The sequence below is a fragment of the Ursus americanus genome, chromosome 13 (assembly GCF_024610735.1).
Source record: "Ursus americanus isolate L20-20 chromosome 13, mUrsAme1.1.p, whole genome shotgun sequence".
Classification (NCBI taxonomy): Eukaryota; Metazoa; Chordata; class Mammalia; order Carnivora; family Ursidae; genus Ursus; species Ursus americanus.
Genome location: NC_142139.1, coordinates 46,766,896 through 46,784,951, shown reverse-complemented (window position 1 = coordinate 46,784,951; position 18,056 = coordinate 46,766,896). Strand labels below are relative to the sequence as shown.

Below are 18,056 nucleotides of genomic sequence, written 5' to 3'. Positions count from 1 at the left end.
ATGACCAAACAAGGCTTAATCTAATGTATTCTACCAACTATGGAAAACTGGGGAATAAGAAATGGAAAGTAAAGGAGGTGGAAAATAATCTTAGTTCAATGCAGAGAGAGTAAATTAAGACATCTTTATTCCAAAGTGAATAACTGACTTAAGTGGTGAAAGGAGGGGAAAAGTGATAAATACACAATTGCCAAGAATTCTATATATTCCACTTAATTAAATGCTTCAAATCTGTGAGATATTCTGAAGTGAATGGAACAACAACAACAAAAGATTTAATCACCTTTAATTCAGGAAAAGGGGGATAGGGTATCAATTTGAATGAATACCCGACAAGTCAGATACTATGTACCCCCACGAGGACACAGCTTTGCTTATCTCAGAGCAGATGACCTGCTCTGTGTGTCCGTGTGGGTGTGTGTGGTGTGGGAGTGGGGGAGCAAGGATTAACAACATCCTTAATATTTCCAACCTAAATCCTCCCCAGGGTGGTTAGCCACCAGGTACCTTAAAAAAAAATCCTTGAAGTGTTCAATTTCACAAGGCCCAAGGGTTCCTCGGCATTATTTGTGTAAGAAGCTTGTGATATATGTATCTCCCTTTAAGTCAGTGAGTGGTGAGACAAGAAAACACTTGCCTTACCCGAGAGCATGTTTAGTTGATACGGTTATTACATTGTTGTGTTAGAAGAAGGCAGGTACCTTTCTTGGTTGATTTGGGGAAAACAACTCTGAAACAACAATGGTTTTTCTGGCAGAAGTGCTAAGGGAATTAGGAGAAAGGGAATTAGGAGAAGGCTCCAATAAAGTCAGATTTAGGAGCTGTTATACCACTTTTCAGTAAAGAAACTTTAGCCTAAAGTTGTTCACTTTTCTTAAATTGAAATATGGATGATTTCACTGAGAAACAGCCTAACATAAAATATGTTGCACTTAGCATATAAGAATTTCAGTGTTAACACCTTTTTTGGCACAGATTGTCAATTTTTATTGCATGCAAATTTGGGGGGGGGGAGAATGAACTCATGACTTAAAAATCTGGCAACTGCTTGAATTTCACTGTAAAGAAGCATCATTAAGAAGCTGGGAATGTGAGTCACTTAATATCGGGCTTCAGCTAAATTCTTAAGTGGTTACATAACACCACTAATTTTTAAGAACAAGAAAGATTTTTTTTTTTAACGTCAGGCTTTAGGATTTCCTTTTTCTGTTTTTCATACTACAAAAATGTCATGTCTGACCCTACTATATATATTACTTATTGTTTTTTTTTTTTGTAAGAATGAAACCTCTCCATATCTTCAGACAGATGTCCATTATTAACCTCGCTCTCCAAGATCATATCTTTCTTTAGGTTTGGAAACTCATCTCTCTATGATAAAGCTTCATGTTTACAAAATAAGGTAAAACATGAGGAATTCCACTGCAATAATTAAAACAGCACTAAAATCCTGGTTAGATCACACATTACCAAATAATTGAATTAAAAATTAAAAACCATGCTTTAAATCCTAGAAGCTTCACACCATGCAGATAACATGTTTGAATGATTAACAAAAGTTTTCACTCAAGCTTTGACATTTTGACATGAAGTAAATATAAATTTTAAATTTTGGAAAACGAATAAAGAACATATATTTGATAATTAGTCTTAAAAATCGTTTGAACTTCTATATAAATACTTCCCCAAAATTAGCTGTAGTAAAATTAGAAAAACAAATATATAAGTTCTATGCTTATCATTAGTCAAAGGCACGCTTTTGTGAGAACAAGGGTCACATACAACTAATATTAATTTGCTTAAGCTGTAAGAGCTTCTTTTCCCAGAATTTTAAAAAAGATGAAAAGAACCAGACAAAAGAAAATATTATCGTAATTTAACATATATAACATTGTGTTTAGAGCAACAAGAAAGCAAATAACCATGTCCCTCTTACATGCTCAGCATTAAATTATCTTTCACAAAGCAAAAGGCTTTTTTTTTTTTTTTTAACCAAAAAGCAATATGTACAGTTAAGAGGTATAGAACTCCCACATTCCGGCCTTTAAATTTTTCTTCTTACGAGAAAGCAGCATTTATGAGCCCCATAATGACTATTTTAAATCCCCTGAATCACATCACAATAGAAAAACACTGTGTAGCATAATGTAAAATGGCATATTTAAATATGACCCAAAATTCTATGCTTCTATAATCTATATTAAGTTGTGAGCAAAATAAAGGCATTTCTACCTTGATCATTTCTCTAAGCAAAGGTTAACTAGAAAGGCCAACCACCTTAAGAAGAAACAGAATACATACCATGATATAGTCTCTTTCGTTAGAAAAGGCAAGAAGAACAGATTTAAATTAAGACTTGGTGTATAAAAGCTGAAAGCATAGAATTTGTATCCACATAATGAACTGATGTCTCCTCTAAAGACGTCAGATTGCTGTTCAGCTAAACTATCTAAAAATACCTCCTTGCAAACACACACACACACACACACACACACACACACGAAATGACTACAAAGACAGGTCTTACTAAGCAGCTCTACTTGCACAAAAATCACTTAATAAGTGGGGAAAAATTTTAAAGTATTTAGGGAAAATTTAACGGGAATTTTTCATAGCAACTATGATCTTTTATGAGCTATTTTGAAACCCAGTCCCAATCTGTAAAAAGTAGTTAATGAAGGATCTTAAAGCAAATCATAATTGATCTAAGATGTCCAACAGAGACTCAGGTTCTATGAACTTAAAACAAGATAAAGAAAGATAAATCTCAATATCACTGTCAACATTCTATTTAAAAACCAAGAAAAGGGAAATTTTCTGGCTGGAAAAGTGGGAATCAAACTCACGGATGCCACCGTATGCCAGATCCTGCGCCACATACCTAATCCCCACAAACAACCTATGAAACAGGCATCGTTAGCAGCACCTTACAGACCAGGAAAAACGGTTCAGAAATTTAACTAATCTGCTTACTGCCACACAGCTACTAAGAAGAGGTAGCTTCCAACCCACAGACAAATGATTCTGGAATATTATAATCTAACATCAATAACGGCATTCACATAGGCTGTAGAGTCTGCAAATTCTGAAAATATTAACTTTTTATATTTGTCTTATTTAAACCTCAAGTTTTACACAGGGAGAGTCTCATTTCAGTCCTAGTACTATTTTGATAATTAAAGAAAATAATATGTGTAAGGTACTTAGTAAAATAATTGTAACTATTACTGTAATCATTAATAATCTCCCAAACAAGGTTGTGGGGGAGACCAGTACTGTCATCATGTCTCCACTTTGAAGTGAGAAAACAGAAACTTCAAGAAGGTAAATGACTTGCCTAACAGTTGAGCATCAGAACAAGGACCCAAAGCGAGGTCCTTGTACATGAAGTATTTTACTGTTCAACTACACGAAAACCTACTTGGAATAGTTCCTTCTTATTACAATGGGGAAAGGTTCATGGCTGAAGCAGGTATTTTACTTTAAATATCCCTGTTAGAAGCTTGAAGATGATACGCAATGAGCATTGTTAGGGAGTTTTGCTATGCTAGGTCATTTCGGTATGCATCCTGTTTGCTCTCAGGTTCAGGGTAACACTTCAAAGCCACCCATTAAGTTTTTTTATAAACCAACTGAAGGCAATATCTTCTTCCACAGCATCTGTGGATAGAACTTAGAGGAGGGAACAAAACAGAGATAAGAAGTAATATATATCCCGTGCGTAACAGAGCCAGTACTTGATACAACACCTTGACGGTTGGCCTCTAATCCTGCCTACTACAATGCCCCACCCACCATCCTACTTCACGGAGAATGGAGACTGAACCTAGGGCCATTAGCACTGCCAAGAAAAGTCTTCTTAATGCAAGAGAGTCCATAATCATTGGATCTTGGGTCACTGTTGTGGCCAGGTTAAAGTATATTTTAACACAGCTTTCTAAAAGGTGTATTACATTCCACAGTCCCAAGAATATGTGTTATAGGGATGGAGGTTAAAGAAATGTCAAAATTGTGATGAAGATGGACCTAACTATGATTCACTTATCTGCATTTAAAATGGCTAAGACAATGCTGCTAAAGCTGAGTGTCTGAAAAAAACTATCTCATCTGGCTAAATGCTAAAATTAGCTCCTTATAAATTACTTATCTCACTAGAAACAAATTAAGAGGGCAATCATATCACCCAAACAGTAAGTAAAAAAAACAGCATTCTTTTCTATCTTGATGTATAAAAATAGGGTAATGTGAAAGACCTCTGAAGAACCATACAGATGGGAAATCTCAGATGTGTGTGGGGACCCAGAAAAGGCTGAATTAACAAGAGAAAACTTCCACGTAAAGAGTTAGAGTAATTCTTTAATACAAAATTACATTCTTGTAATTCTAGCCACATTTACAGGGGAATAAAACATATTTCTCTTATTTCCTTCAAGATCAAGGTAAAGTTACTCTATATTTTATGGTAGGGATGGTAATTACTACATCACACATACGAAATCCCTTTGAAACTTACACTAAATAAAATCTTAATGTAGGGGGAGAAATACACTGTTCTCAAACTTTCTGGTGAGAATTATAATCCACAGAATACATAGAAAACAGGATTGGACCATCCTTGCAACAATGCACTAGAAGCCAAGTTTAGTGCCCTCATGCAACTTCCAAAATAGATCTGCATGTGCACAGGGGTGTGTGTTGTGTTTATGTGTGCACATGCATGCACACGTGTACAATAAAGACTTCCACTGGCTCCACCACGTATTAGCTGTATCACTTTGGAAAAGTTACTTTACCTCTCTATGCCTTGATTTCTTTGTGTATAAAAGGAAGACAATATACTTATATGGGTGTGAGGATTAAATGAGATAATATATGAACAGTTTTGAACATTACCTAGAACATAGGAAGCCTTCAATTTTAGCTAATGACATTATTACTATTACTTTTTTACTCTAATACTAAATTAATGAACAGAAGATTGCTTGCTGAGTATGAAACTGCAGAGGAAGAAAGGTGAATCAACATAAGGACATGTCATCTAAGCAAAGGGAAAACCTAACACAGTCTCATGGCAGATTTTATTTTCCTTACCTCCTGGATAACGGAGGATGACCAGCCACCTTTAAAAACATAGGAACTGAGCTTATTATGGGCCATGCATTACTCTAAGCACTTTACAGCTTTTACCTTGTTTAATCTTCACATAACCATATCATCTCCATTTTACAAATGGAGTCCACATAATAGGGAAGCTAAATAAATTAGCTAGGCTTACATAGCTAGTGAGTGGTGAAGCCAGAATGTAAGTCCAAGTTCCTGGCCCTGGAGCCCTCCTCTGCCCACTAGGCTACAGTTCTTCCTAATCCCTTCTCTCTGTGTAACTTTCTTCACCCAGGTTACAACTGGTCAGATTACAGTTTTCATTATTTCATGTACAAACTTCTTCCTAAATTGGGTTATTTTTATAGATAGAAAGTAAAAGTACTCCTAGGAACCTAAGTGAGAGTCCCCTTCTCTCATTCACTGCTAAGTTCTAAGAGCTCCTGGAGATCTCTAGGGTAGTGTTTTTTGTTTTGTTTTGTTTTTTAACATATTTCAGTACTCAGTTTCCTTTAAGTAGAAAAGACAGCTTCACGTCAATTACAAGATTACAGTATAGAAACCAATATGGGAGCAGGGCATCTTCAACCTCATTTCATCTTGGGCTTCTAGTTCTTCTATCAGATGACTCTGATGTGCTGCTTAAAACCTCCAAAATCTGTCTGCCTGAAATGCCTTTATTCCTTACATCCACTCCTATCCCCCTGGTGGGCTCCAGCTGCCCCCCTGTATATTCCTCCATTAGGCCCCATACATAACACTAATGTACATGTCAGTAGGTGTCTCTCCTGCTGCTCTTCTGTGAGCAACTCTGAGACAGAAGCGAGGTCTTATTCACAAATAACCAAGACCCAATACAGAATACATTTTCCCGAGACCAGTGATTTTGTATATCTAGTTCCACAACTATATGTACACTATTATTGTAACATACAAATGTTATGAAACAAAATTATACTAAGTAGTATACTGATATATTTCACTGATTCTAAGATATACAATTTCTTTTTTATTTTAACATCTTTGAAACTGGGATCCATCTTAAAATCAATGAAAAGAAAATACTGGGTTATTTAAAGCAAGGTGAATCAATCAATGGTGTCTTAGATTTGACGAAAAATTACATTTTCATTAAATTACACACAAATTTTTAAAGAAAATAAGCTTAGGGAATTCTTGATCCATCCCACCTGCTGCTCACCTAATATAATTAGGAGAAATGATTAGTCAACTATGTCCAGATCAATAGAAATGGTTTGACTACTAGCTACCCTCAAGAAAGACCTAAAACAAAGCCCATACTTCAGAAACTTAACTCATGAACATTACAATCCCAGGTGGTACCCTGGCCACACCACACTTTTCACTATATTCTAACATTAGTGGCTTTCTAATTACTACCTGAATCCACAGCATTGGGCCAAAATTCTTTGACCTGCCACTGAGAGGGCTCTACAATCGGAGCCTTCTCTCATCAACGTGTGCACCTCCCACTGCCCCTCCCTCTCAGCTAAGCTCATCTATACTTACTGTTGCTTGACTGTTCATGAACACTTTTTATTCAGTGCTTTCGCTCATTCTGTTTGCCTTGCAAACATTCCTCCCATTTCCTTTTTTCTTCACATCTTGCTTATCTCTTGCCCTTATTTGTGGCACAGCTCAAATCCTATTTCCTTCTTTGTAGACTACTCAAATTATATGTAACATTCCTGCTTGTGCACGCCTATGTATTTTTTGTCAATACTGCTCACCCAAGCATTTCAATATATGCAACCAGAAGCAAAATTTTCAAACCATATTTTTAAATCTCTTTTATGGAAATCTGGATAAAATCCACAAGAAAACATTCAATGTTTTCTTATTTTGACATTTTATTCAGCTAACACTGAAAACACTTCTATTATTTGAGAACTACAATCTATATTCTCTTCTACTCAAAGAGAGAGCTTAAGTGGTCTTGCTCTAAGAAAACACTGAGAGACATTTAAGTTATCCATATCTCTTTTTCTAGAGCAAAAGTAAGTTTTCATTTAATATCACTACGGTCAACTTTTGTGATGTTTGTTCTTCAACACCAGGCTTTATATCTTATTTATACAAAGTTGTTAATTTTTTCAAGGGGACAATAAGCAAAAAGGATAATGAAAGGTAAAGAAATCTGGGAAAAAGCCCAACTAAAAGGAATACAAAAAAAGTTTCAGCTATAAAAGACATGATACACAGTGGAAAGGAAAGAGGACAGGAATGCCCTCACAGGTGTTCATAAATTTTCTTTAGCTAAGCCATTTGAAAGCTCACTTCTTTTCCTTTTGACATTTTAATACTGACTTCCAATATCTTAAGATTTTTCATAAACTTCAAGAAAAGCACAATGATATGAATAGAGTAAGCTTTATTAAGATCACATTGCATTTTTTCTCTTCTATATTTGGGATGGAATTCTAACACTAACTTAAGAAGCTCTTAAGTAAATAACAAAATGTAAAATATTATATATAACATATATATTCTATATCAATATAGAATATATGGCAAACTTTGAAACTATAAAGTAGACAAAGCAGCTGAGGATAGAAGCTTCATACTAGTTACAGGTGTCTCTTAAATCAGTTGTCCTTAAATATATTTTCTACATATATTTTGGGGGTAGGAAAATCTAGAAAAAATGCTATTACCAAATTTTATACTATGGTGTAATATGAACATATCTGTAATAAGAAGCTATATATTAAAATGTTACCAATGGTTTTATCTGACTAGTAAAACTGTGATTCTTTTTCTGTCCTTGTCTTCACCTGTTTTCTCTTCAATGAACATATAAGTTAAGTATTTTTTAAATTACAAATTATGCACAAAACTAATAAGGCAGACAAGCTGCAGGTTAAACTGCCACTTGAATAACCATAACACAAAGCAAACAAGCACCAAAAATTAGTTTACCTATTCAGGGGGTAGCTCTTCTAAAATAATTTTAAATTATTTTTATATTTAGATAAATGTTATCTCTAAAGTAGCATAATTTTGACATTTGATTGTTTTCACAAATGGAATTAATTCAAACAAGAAATAGGAAACTTTATACATTAATATAATACAAATATAACATAAAATGCCTATTTTTAATTGCCACTTAATATGAAGAAAAATGTATTTTTAAGAAAACAAGTAAGTATGAGATTAATTAGCCATAAAGAAAAAGTTAATTTCAGCCTTCACATCTCAATCACTAGAAACCTAGGTTGTAAATTGTACTCATCACTCAACTTCTGCCAACCTCTCCTGGTCCCCCCCTTGCCCAGCCACTACAAGCCCAGTGAATCCTTCTAAATCCTTATTGATAACTCCAAGCAATCTTCTTCTTCACTAATAGTAAAAGTGCTATGCACTTCTCAGTTCCATAAAACCTGGAAAAACTACGTCACAATATTCCCATTTAACTCCAAATTTTTCCTGATTACGGAGAAAAAAAAAGTGCTTTCATTTATTCAAAATAGTTCAGAGAGTAGAAATGTCTCACTGAACCCATCCTATTTCTCTAGGAGAACAGAGGCAATCGAGATTACAATTCTATAGCTTTTTTTTTTACAGCCATGTTTGTCTTCGTTTATTATGAAAGGCATGAAGTTGTATACCAGCACTTAGTGAAAATTTGACCTACTGGAAATAATTCATTATAAGGTGCTCCCACCATAATCTGTATTTTTAAGTTCTCTAATTAAAATTAACTTTACCAATTAAAAAAAACCATGCAGAATGTTAAATTCTAGCTTTTTCTATATACCTAAATTAGAAATGAGATTATGAGTTAATTATTTTTAATTATTTTACACAAGCACATACATAGGCATGAAATACATTCATTATATATGTATTACATATATAATATATATGTATACATATGGGGGTATTTCATTTAATAATCAATCCAAGTCAATATATAAACCAATAAGGTATTTCTCTAGAGTTCACAAAAAAAGAATATGTACTTTAGTCTGAAAGGTGTTTTCAGACTATCACTTTATCAATCAATAAATGTAAGGTTACTCCATAACTAATACATCTCTGAGAACAGCCCTTATAATGAACATGCAGTGTAATCTGGTGTACTGATACGGAATGAAGAGATTCGAAGGGCATGGGGAATATTTATATAGTGACTTGACATACAAAAGAAACATAGATAAGGGGTTGACTGGTAAGTTATGCAGATATGACACATATAATAGACTGAACAATTAAGATCAATCATTATATATCATATACACACACTAAATATATATGAGAGAGAGAGAGAATACAACTTAACTAACATAAAAAGCCTGTGCTACAGGTTCAATGAATAAGAAGAAATGACAGAGGTTGACATCTGACTAGTCCTAGGTGGCAAGGGCATTTCTCTACTAACAGAAAGGGCAAGGGCAGGGACCAAGAGCTTAAGAGGACTACCTGTATGATGCACAATGCTTTTGTGAGCATATTCTGTTGTATCACTTCTCTATGTGCTTTGGAGTATAAATGTATATCTATGTTCTCTTATATGCTTTTGTACATGGTTCTTATCTGTGTTCCCAAAAAAGGGCCCAATATTTAACCAGTCCTGTGTAACTCCTATGTCAGTACTAATAGCACTGGCGTTTTAACAATGTAAATGGAAATAATCACAAGCATATGTCAGGTCTCCAAAAATAAATTTCATTTCTTAATGTTGAAGAAAAATAAAGTCAGAGAGAGGGAAAGATCTTAGAACAAGGAAATTAACAGGGACCTGAAGGACACATTTACAAACTTTCCTTTAAAGCACGCATGCACACACACAGGTGTATATATACATCCAGACACTCATGTTCTTTTGTTCTTAAAATATCTTTTTTTAAAAAAGCTCATAACCAAACCATAATTCAAATAAAATATGTGGATAATGATAAAATGGTCATTAGATCTAAATAGGCGAAGTTTTTCAAAATTTACAAAAGACTGCCAAAGATGTGATGGTACTAAGTATTCTTTTTCTTTTTACTAAGTACATAAAGCACTAAAACATACTTCATTAAGGATTTAAATTACATAAAAATAATTTTACATGACTATTATTAAATAGGAAAATGAAGAAAACCGCACAATTACTCTGGAGGGATTCTTAAACAGATTACCTGAATAAAATATTTAAGAGTGTTGTCAGACCTAAAATCAAGGAAATCAACTGAAGAAATTTCAGGTTATATTTCAGGGATATTTATAGCTACATGACCAAATTTACAGGGCATATAAAATATATTTTAAATGAGAACGAAAAACTATGACTAGTGATCTTACTATGGTTAAACAGTTAAAGGAAAAGAAATAATTGAGCTTCTAATGATGCATTTTAAACATTTCTTTTTTTTAAAGTTGATCATTCTCTTTTCACTAATCTTAATTGATTTAATTTTTATATAGTCTATTTTTAAATGGACCATTATTAAATTATTAAACAATATTTAAAAGCAAGGATGGGAAGTATGGTTCTTCTCTTGACTAAAAGTAAGGATTTTTCTTTAATATATTCCACAATGAGACAGAGCTTTTTTCAATCTCACACATATAAGTAGTGCATGTAATACACTGCAAGTTTCTAAAATAGATTTCTTCACTTCTAACAGGGTAAAAAGATCTATTATTTGTTGCTAGGGTTTCTTGGCCCAAATCCAAGGCAAGATGACCTTGTCCTTGAATAAAACAATAGGATATTGCTTCCTCTCAAGCTTCTTTGCTAGCTAGCACAGTGAAAAACCTCCCCAAGAGATGAGTTTATTTCATCTCAGGAAATATATCTGTCATAATAGATGAAAAGAAAAAAGATCAGATAAAGAAAAGGTGGAGTCTTAACCCAAAAGACGCATAACCTAACATCTATAATTAATTTTAGTGCTATTTTCTACATTGCTAAGGAAAATGTATCAATCAAATTATATTAAAGAGATACTCCACTCAGTGTTTACAGACAAGGTCAAATTGTGATGGTAGGAAAAAAAGCAATTTCTTAAAAATTGAGTTTTCTTTTTCTTTTTTTTAAAGATTTTATTTATTTATTCGACAGAGATAGAGACAGCCAGCGAGAGAGGGAACACAAGCAGGGGAAGTGGGAGAGGAAGAAGCAGGCTCACAGCAGAGGAGCCTGATGTGGGGCTCGATCCCATAACTCCAGGATCACGCCCTGAGCTGAAGGCAGACGCTCAACTGCTGTACCACCCAGGCGCCCCAAAAATTGAGTTTTCTTAAATCTATTTTAGTTAAAGAAAGAGGGGGTGCTTTGGGAGGTGGAGATGAAGAGGAGATCACAGTCCTTTCCTGGATCTTCAAATTATAGTCATTATTTGTCAGGTATCCTAATATCTTCCTCCCCATCACCTGTATTGACCTACTCTCTAATATAATCCATTCCAACAGTGACGATTTCATTGATTTTCCTAACCTTCTGATTCCTCATATGCTTCTACATCTTTCTGCCTTGGACCCTCACATGTTATTCTTCCATTCTATACTTCCTTCCTATTATTCTTCCTTCTCTGTACTGCACTTTAAACAGTACAACTACATCCTTAATACATGGTACAAAGAAAGCAAGAATTCATTCAAGATACGATCTCTCATCTAACTATAAATAAATCAATTTACAAGCACTGGTTATAAGAATAAATAAAATTAAGCATTACATATTAGGTGCCACTAAATCATTATTCAGAAAAAGCAGAGACGAATATGAAGAGACAAGGAGCAAGTGAAAGTCAAGCAAAGAGTATTGCATGCTGAGAAATAGGAAAAGAAAATGAATCTGAAGGGTCTGTAATCAGATCATCTTGTCCTAAATAAAAAAATCACAACTGGGGGAAAAATATGTTGACAAGGAAGAGAAAGTAGATTATAGAGGGCCTTAGTGACCAACAGAGATTCAGACATATGGTTAAGCTACATCATATCCTTCTTGGTTAAGGCTAATGAAATAATGAAATTTATATTTATGGCTACAAACGAGCCATGAGCAGTATGGACCTCAGAGAGGTGATCACAAATTCAAGTTGGGTTCCATGATAAATGCAGACTTCATTAAAGCACAAACAGGGTAGAAGAAACAGCAAGACTCAGTGCTTCCAATGGAGCACAAGTAGCCAAGGTCAGGCTGTCACAAGTTACAAAGGGAACAGTGGAAGGTGAGGTGTGAAGGTTATGTTTAAAGAGTTGAACAGCAAAAGTAAAAAGGTATGTGTATGATAAGGCCAAACACAGAAAAGCAGAAAGAGGAAGGAGCTGAGCTAAATGGCATCTATTCCTGATCACCCCAACTCAAGTCTAAAGAGAACATCAAAATTGCAAGTGGCAATAAGTACCTTTATAAAACTACTTTATGAAAGTTTTATACAATAATTTTGATCAAGATATTGTTGCTTTTTTATATTAACAGCGCTTAGAATGTCACAAACACCAGAAAGAAGAGTAGCAGGAGGAAAGTAAGCATCTTTTTCAAGTTATGTATTCCACTGATTAATACCAGCTCTCAAAATTAGGCAGTCTACACACCTAATGTACTCTAAATTTGGCTACATAAGGAGAAGTAGTATAGGTTTGTGGTTAAAGCAGGGCTATGAAACCAGACAAACCTGGCTTCCAATGACAGCTCCACCACTTACTAGACTTTGGAAAAATTTATTTTTATCCTGCTCAGCCTGTTTCATTATCTCTAAAAAGGCAATGATACATCTTTCTTTAGAGGGTTGTTGTAATAATTAAGTCAGATAATATACAGTGCTTGTCATAAAATAAGTGCTCAGTAAATGACAGCTATTGTGATTTATTCCACACATTTAAGTAAAGTGTTTTCTTATGTACAACACTTTTTAAAATTATTCAATCATGCCTGAGGTTTCATCTACTGTAAGTAAAGCCCACTACCTATACCAGTAATTTCTAGGAAAAATGCACAACTGGAAAAGGGATTATTGGTTTCATAGTATTGAGTTGTTTCATTTTAAGTAATTAATTTAAAACTCTGCAAAGACTCAAACTCATCCTATAGTGCAGAATTTTTAAAAGAATGCTCAAGGAACATCCTTCCCAGTAGATAACCTGAGGCAGGCAAAAAGGGGAGAGGCAAGTTAAAAAACAGTTGGTAAAGAGAGTAATGACACCTCTAATGCCATCCTAAGGCTTTCCCCAACTTACCGGGCTCATAAAACTTTTTTCATGAAATATCTATTCACAGTCCATACAACTAGTCCTCAACAGTAGTCTTTTGGAAAGTGCAGTTTTATCATACATTTCTAAAATGTATTTTATTTTCAAAATTCACAAAACCAGAAGATCCCTCTGAAGACTAACTGAAAGCACCAGACTATAAGGATATAGCCCTGTGCCGGGTACATTTTTGGTGACACACAGGTATTCATCTCACAGTTACCAACTGACTATCTAGAACTGGGATGCGGAGGAGATGTAATAAAATATATGAAATTTACTAGTTTAGAGGGTTAAATAAGACTTCATTAATCCAAAAATACAATTAAATGAAAAATTAAACAGTATTTATTGTGCACCTACTATGTGCCAGCAACTGAGATATGCGCTGAGTTAGCCAGAAATAAAGAATAAAAGCCCAGAAGATCTGAAAAATCCTGACAAAGCAGAATTAGTGAGTTTACTACTGGTGTCCAATCACAGCTCTTTTAAGAGCGCCCAATTTAATATTTTTGCTTTTTAGTTTCTGTCTTCTATTGTCAAAGAAGTGAAGGCACTTAAAAAGCCGCAACCTTTTGTAGAAGCAGAAACGGAAGTATTTGTGAATTTACTAAATTTTACTCATTTAAAATTAGCTCTCACACTATTCTCATGAAGCCTCATAGGTCAAAAGAGGGGCATTCTTACTCATTTTTGCTCAACAGTTTACTGAGTCACCTGTTATGTGAGAGCCAGAGTAATTATTCTCCTATTCAACTCCTTGTAAATCATTAAAATCTTAAAGGTCTACTCATTACACAGCAAAGTCTAGATAACAAAAAAACCCATCAACAAGTACAGAGCAAGATCTTGACACCGTAGGCTACCAGCTCGGCCGCACACATTGCTCTACGATGGCCAATTCTAGTAGTCCAACTTGTAAATTATCATGGGAAATACCACTCTCATGTTTTTTTAGAATTGCTTGATTCAAGGCTATTTTATGGCTGCAGTTACTTCTGCCATAGTGTTACCTTAAATTTCAGTAAAATATATACATAAAGCACTTGTCAGGAAACAAACATCCTTACAGAATAGTATACTAGGTGCTGGAGCTTACGCACTATTTGGTGTTATCTGTCCCATCTGCTCTTGTTGTCACAAATCTAGTAACACTCCCCCCACCCCCGCCACCACCCGTAAATAATTTTAACAATTTTCTCTGTTCACTGAAATTATATTATTAATAAAATACCCCCTCCTTCCATTTGGAGAAAAGTTATATGAAAAAGGTAGAAAAGGAACCTGTTGTTTAAACTTTCCTTCTAAGGTTCCTCAAGTAGTCTTAAGTAATATTCTCACTTTTACCTGGAGAAACCATGGCTACAGAGGAGCTTAATTTCAAAGGCCCTGTTAAGAAAATCAAACTACAGTAGAACTTTTCTATAACAACCTTTCCTATTAGTGAAATTAAGTATAAGGCCGGTCTTTTCCTGGATCTGACCCGAAGAGATTTAATTAGTGAGGTACCATCAGGATCTCATTACGAAGGGGCTGGGCTCTAAGCACAGCATCATAACATGTTTCCACCTCAGATATTGCCCAAAGAACATCCTGTGGTTCCCTGTAAAAGTGAGATAGTGCCTTAAGAGTCACTTCATCTACGAAAATCTCTCTGATTTAATTTATAATTTTGTTGATAAGGGTGAACAAAACTAAACTATACCCATAGACCTAAGCATCTAAATATTCTAAAATTCATGGCCTCCTCTCTATAAATTTTCAAAGCCTTAGCGATCTAGCTCCATTTTCGCAGTTTAACATCTTATCCTTTTTAGGATACATAAAAGATAATTCCTATACCCTAATAGAATACTTGCTATATGCAAGGGTGTAAAAATAGGCAATTCGAAAATACTTAGACTACTATACAAGCCGCCTAAATTTATACATTTTCATTTGGGGAATTTAAAAAATATATAGACATAAAAATATGAATTAATGTGATGGCAGAAAACTTCCAACATGGTGACATAAAAGTAGCACTGTGAGAACTCCCATTCCTGAAACAGGAGGCTCAGACTTGGTGTTAACCATAGAAAAGTGTTTCCCACAAACAGCAGTAGCTGCCTGTGGGATTTCAGCATGACAAATGCATAGCTGACTCATGGGATCAATTATAAAGAAGCAATACTTGTGGCATTAAAAAAAATTATTCTCTGTTTTTATCACCTATTAATGCATGTTAAGAAGTCAGATGAGTCCCACTGACCAAACGTTTTATTACCAAATCAATACCTAGAGCTCTCCCTTCCTCCCTCAAACCTACATGTGAATTCCTTACCACAGACGCCTGTTCCCAATAACCCTTTTCATGATCTCTCATTAAATTCAACTACAAAAAACATTTTTAAAAAACTATTTGAGTATTAAGTTAAAGCTGAATTGTCAAGTTCTAATTTCTGACAATAAAAATTGTCCAATATTTTGCCTTAAATGAATTGTTGGTCTTGTTTAAAATTTTTAAAAAATTACAACAAAATTGGAAGCACAAGCCAGTCGTAACTTACCCTCCCTCCTCCAAGCAGCCTATTACACCCTCTAAAAAATCTGTTTTCCCTGAACAGAAGCAGCAATAATTCCCGTTTTAAAGCAATTCTCTATGACGTGCTGTTGAAGCACAAGCAGCATTGGCGATACTTACTGAATGTTTCTCCTGCTGGCCCATAACTCCATGGTTAGCTGGGATTGCTAGTGGTTTCATAATGAAGAAACATATGCTGAACTGAATTTACACATCATGTACCAATCTCTCATGGATGGCAAGTCACCCTCTACAGCATTAAATTAAAAGAAAAAAGAAAAAGGAAAAAAAAAAAAGAGGGAGGAGGAAACCAAGCTGCAGCTTAAAGTGTCACTACTGGTAAGCTTAAAAAACCCCTCACACTTGTAGACCAGAAAAGGAATCCGAACAACGGTGTTCGTCTCCATTTTTATAACACTGAAACTCTAACCATCTTAGGCTATGACAAGACTGAGGAAACCTTATACAGCTCTCAGTCTTCCAAGAGAACAAGATCATTTCTGAGATTGAAGAACAAGAGGCAAAAGAAAAGAAGAACAAGAAGAAGAAAAAAAAAAAGCTAAAATGGCTGACTGCACACAGACTCCCCTCAAAAAAGGCTTAATACAGAATTATATTAGTCAGGGTGGTATAAGAACCAGTCTCTAGCATTCAGCCAAGCATTGTTAATACTCTTGTTTCATTTGCAATCACACATACGGACCCCTCCAACCAAGAAAAAAAGAAAAAAGGAAAAGAAAGAAAGAAAAAATCAGGGCAGAGCATGTGAATCGGGACCTCCTCCCTAGCTGCTAATGATGCTGACAGAGTGGTGACCAGTGATCTCTGTCCCACTCCACTAACCAAGTTTGCACAATTAATCTTAGCAGCATGACACTGATGGACATTTAATTTAATGATGTCTGTCCCTCACACTCAACACAAGCATGACTGCTAGCAAGAGAGTCACTAACAGAAACACAGCACATGCACACACACAATCTCGAGAATCATGAGTCTGAATGCAATACACCAATATAATTACATTATTGTGCTTACTTTGGAGGACCATGGCTGCAGGCAGTTGGCATAGCAACGCACAAGGAAAGCCATTTCCTGGGTAGAGAGAAAGCTTCCTTTTCTAAATAAAAAATTCCTCTTAGGAAACAAACGGCATTGCTGCTTCCTGCAGAAAGCAAGACACTGTAGTCTGTCTCTTAACCTGCAAGGCTCACACTCAATGCAGTTCTAGTGATGTAAGTGGATTTCTCTCTCACCCTCCCTCTCTCTACATACACTGAAATATTCAGCTCAAATGGTACACACATTCCTTAAGACTCGCCCCCTCCTCTACTTAACCATTTCACTCATTAAGGTAGCGATGGACGATTCAGATAAAGTAACAAGCTCTTGCCTGTATTATATCAGCGGCTGTAGGTTAAGCAAGTCTCAGAGGGATGGAATCCATTGATTGCTGACTCCAAATAATATCACTGAAGACAGGGTGGGAAAACGGAGCAAGGACTTACTTGAACAGCTTTGAACTAAAATATGATTTTTCACCAATCTGAAGATAAGAGAATGGATATGACCTCTTCCCCACCCTCAAACATTACTGTCCTACAGGAAGCAAGTATCTATCAAAAATTTATAAAATGCACATTTAACAAGCTTTATATAAATTTAGAAGATGTGATTTTCACAAACACCCATGCACACACACACACAGAGCACATTGCAAATAATATCAAAATAAACACACTCACGATTTAAAAAAAAAAATTCAAACTTTAGAGGTAGAGAGTTTAAATTTAATGAGGATATGTTATTCTACCATAAAACTCTTAATTTCATCTGGGTTAGAAGGGTATTTGAGAGACAGCATTATAGCTGACAAAGAATAAGGACATTTTAACTCTGAAGTACTGGTCAATTTCTCATAGTCAAATCTGTCTATAAATGCCATACATGATAGAAAATAGATACGGAAAATCTAGCAACTTTAATAATTGACTTTGGAATTGTCAGTGCTTGCTAATTTGTGTTTCTTGTCTACTTAAAACTGCACCCATGCTATTCTTTTTTCTTTTCCCCTCTCATTATCTAAAGGCAACCATTCCCTCCACATGACTATTTTGGATCTTTCTCCCTGCCCATGACTATTTTGGATCCTTCTCTCCCGCCCATCCCCAGTATACCCCTTCCA

General features: G+C 35.1%; 1 protein-coding gene across 21 annotated transcripts in view; it reads right to left on the bottom strand.

Moving 5' to 3' along the window:
• The window catches only part of RAPGEF2 (Rap guanine nucleotide exchange factor 2), a 231,494-nt gene that overhangs the window by 66,877 nt on the left and 146,561 nt on the right, over positions 1-18,056 (bottom strand). For 3 of the 21 annotated variants that reach the window (XM_045798723.2, XM_045798724.2, XM_045798727.2), the window contains exon 1: positions 15,992-16,881. The exons of 17 other annotated variants lie outside the window; for them this stretch is intronic. In XM_045798723.2, the coding sequence (XP_045654679.1) occupies positions 15,992-16,051 (60 nt within the window). In that variant the 5' untranslated portion in view covers positions 16,052-16,881. Of the gene's footprint in view, positions 1-15,991; positions 16,882-16,909; positions 16,979-18,056 lie in introns of those variants that run through there. One more of the 21 variants, XM_087866559.1, reaches the window with a different exon arrangement.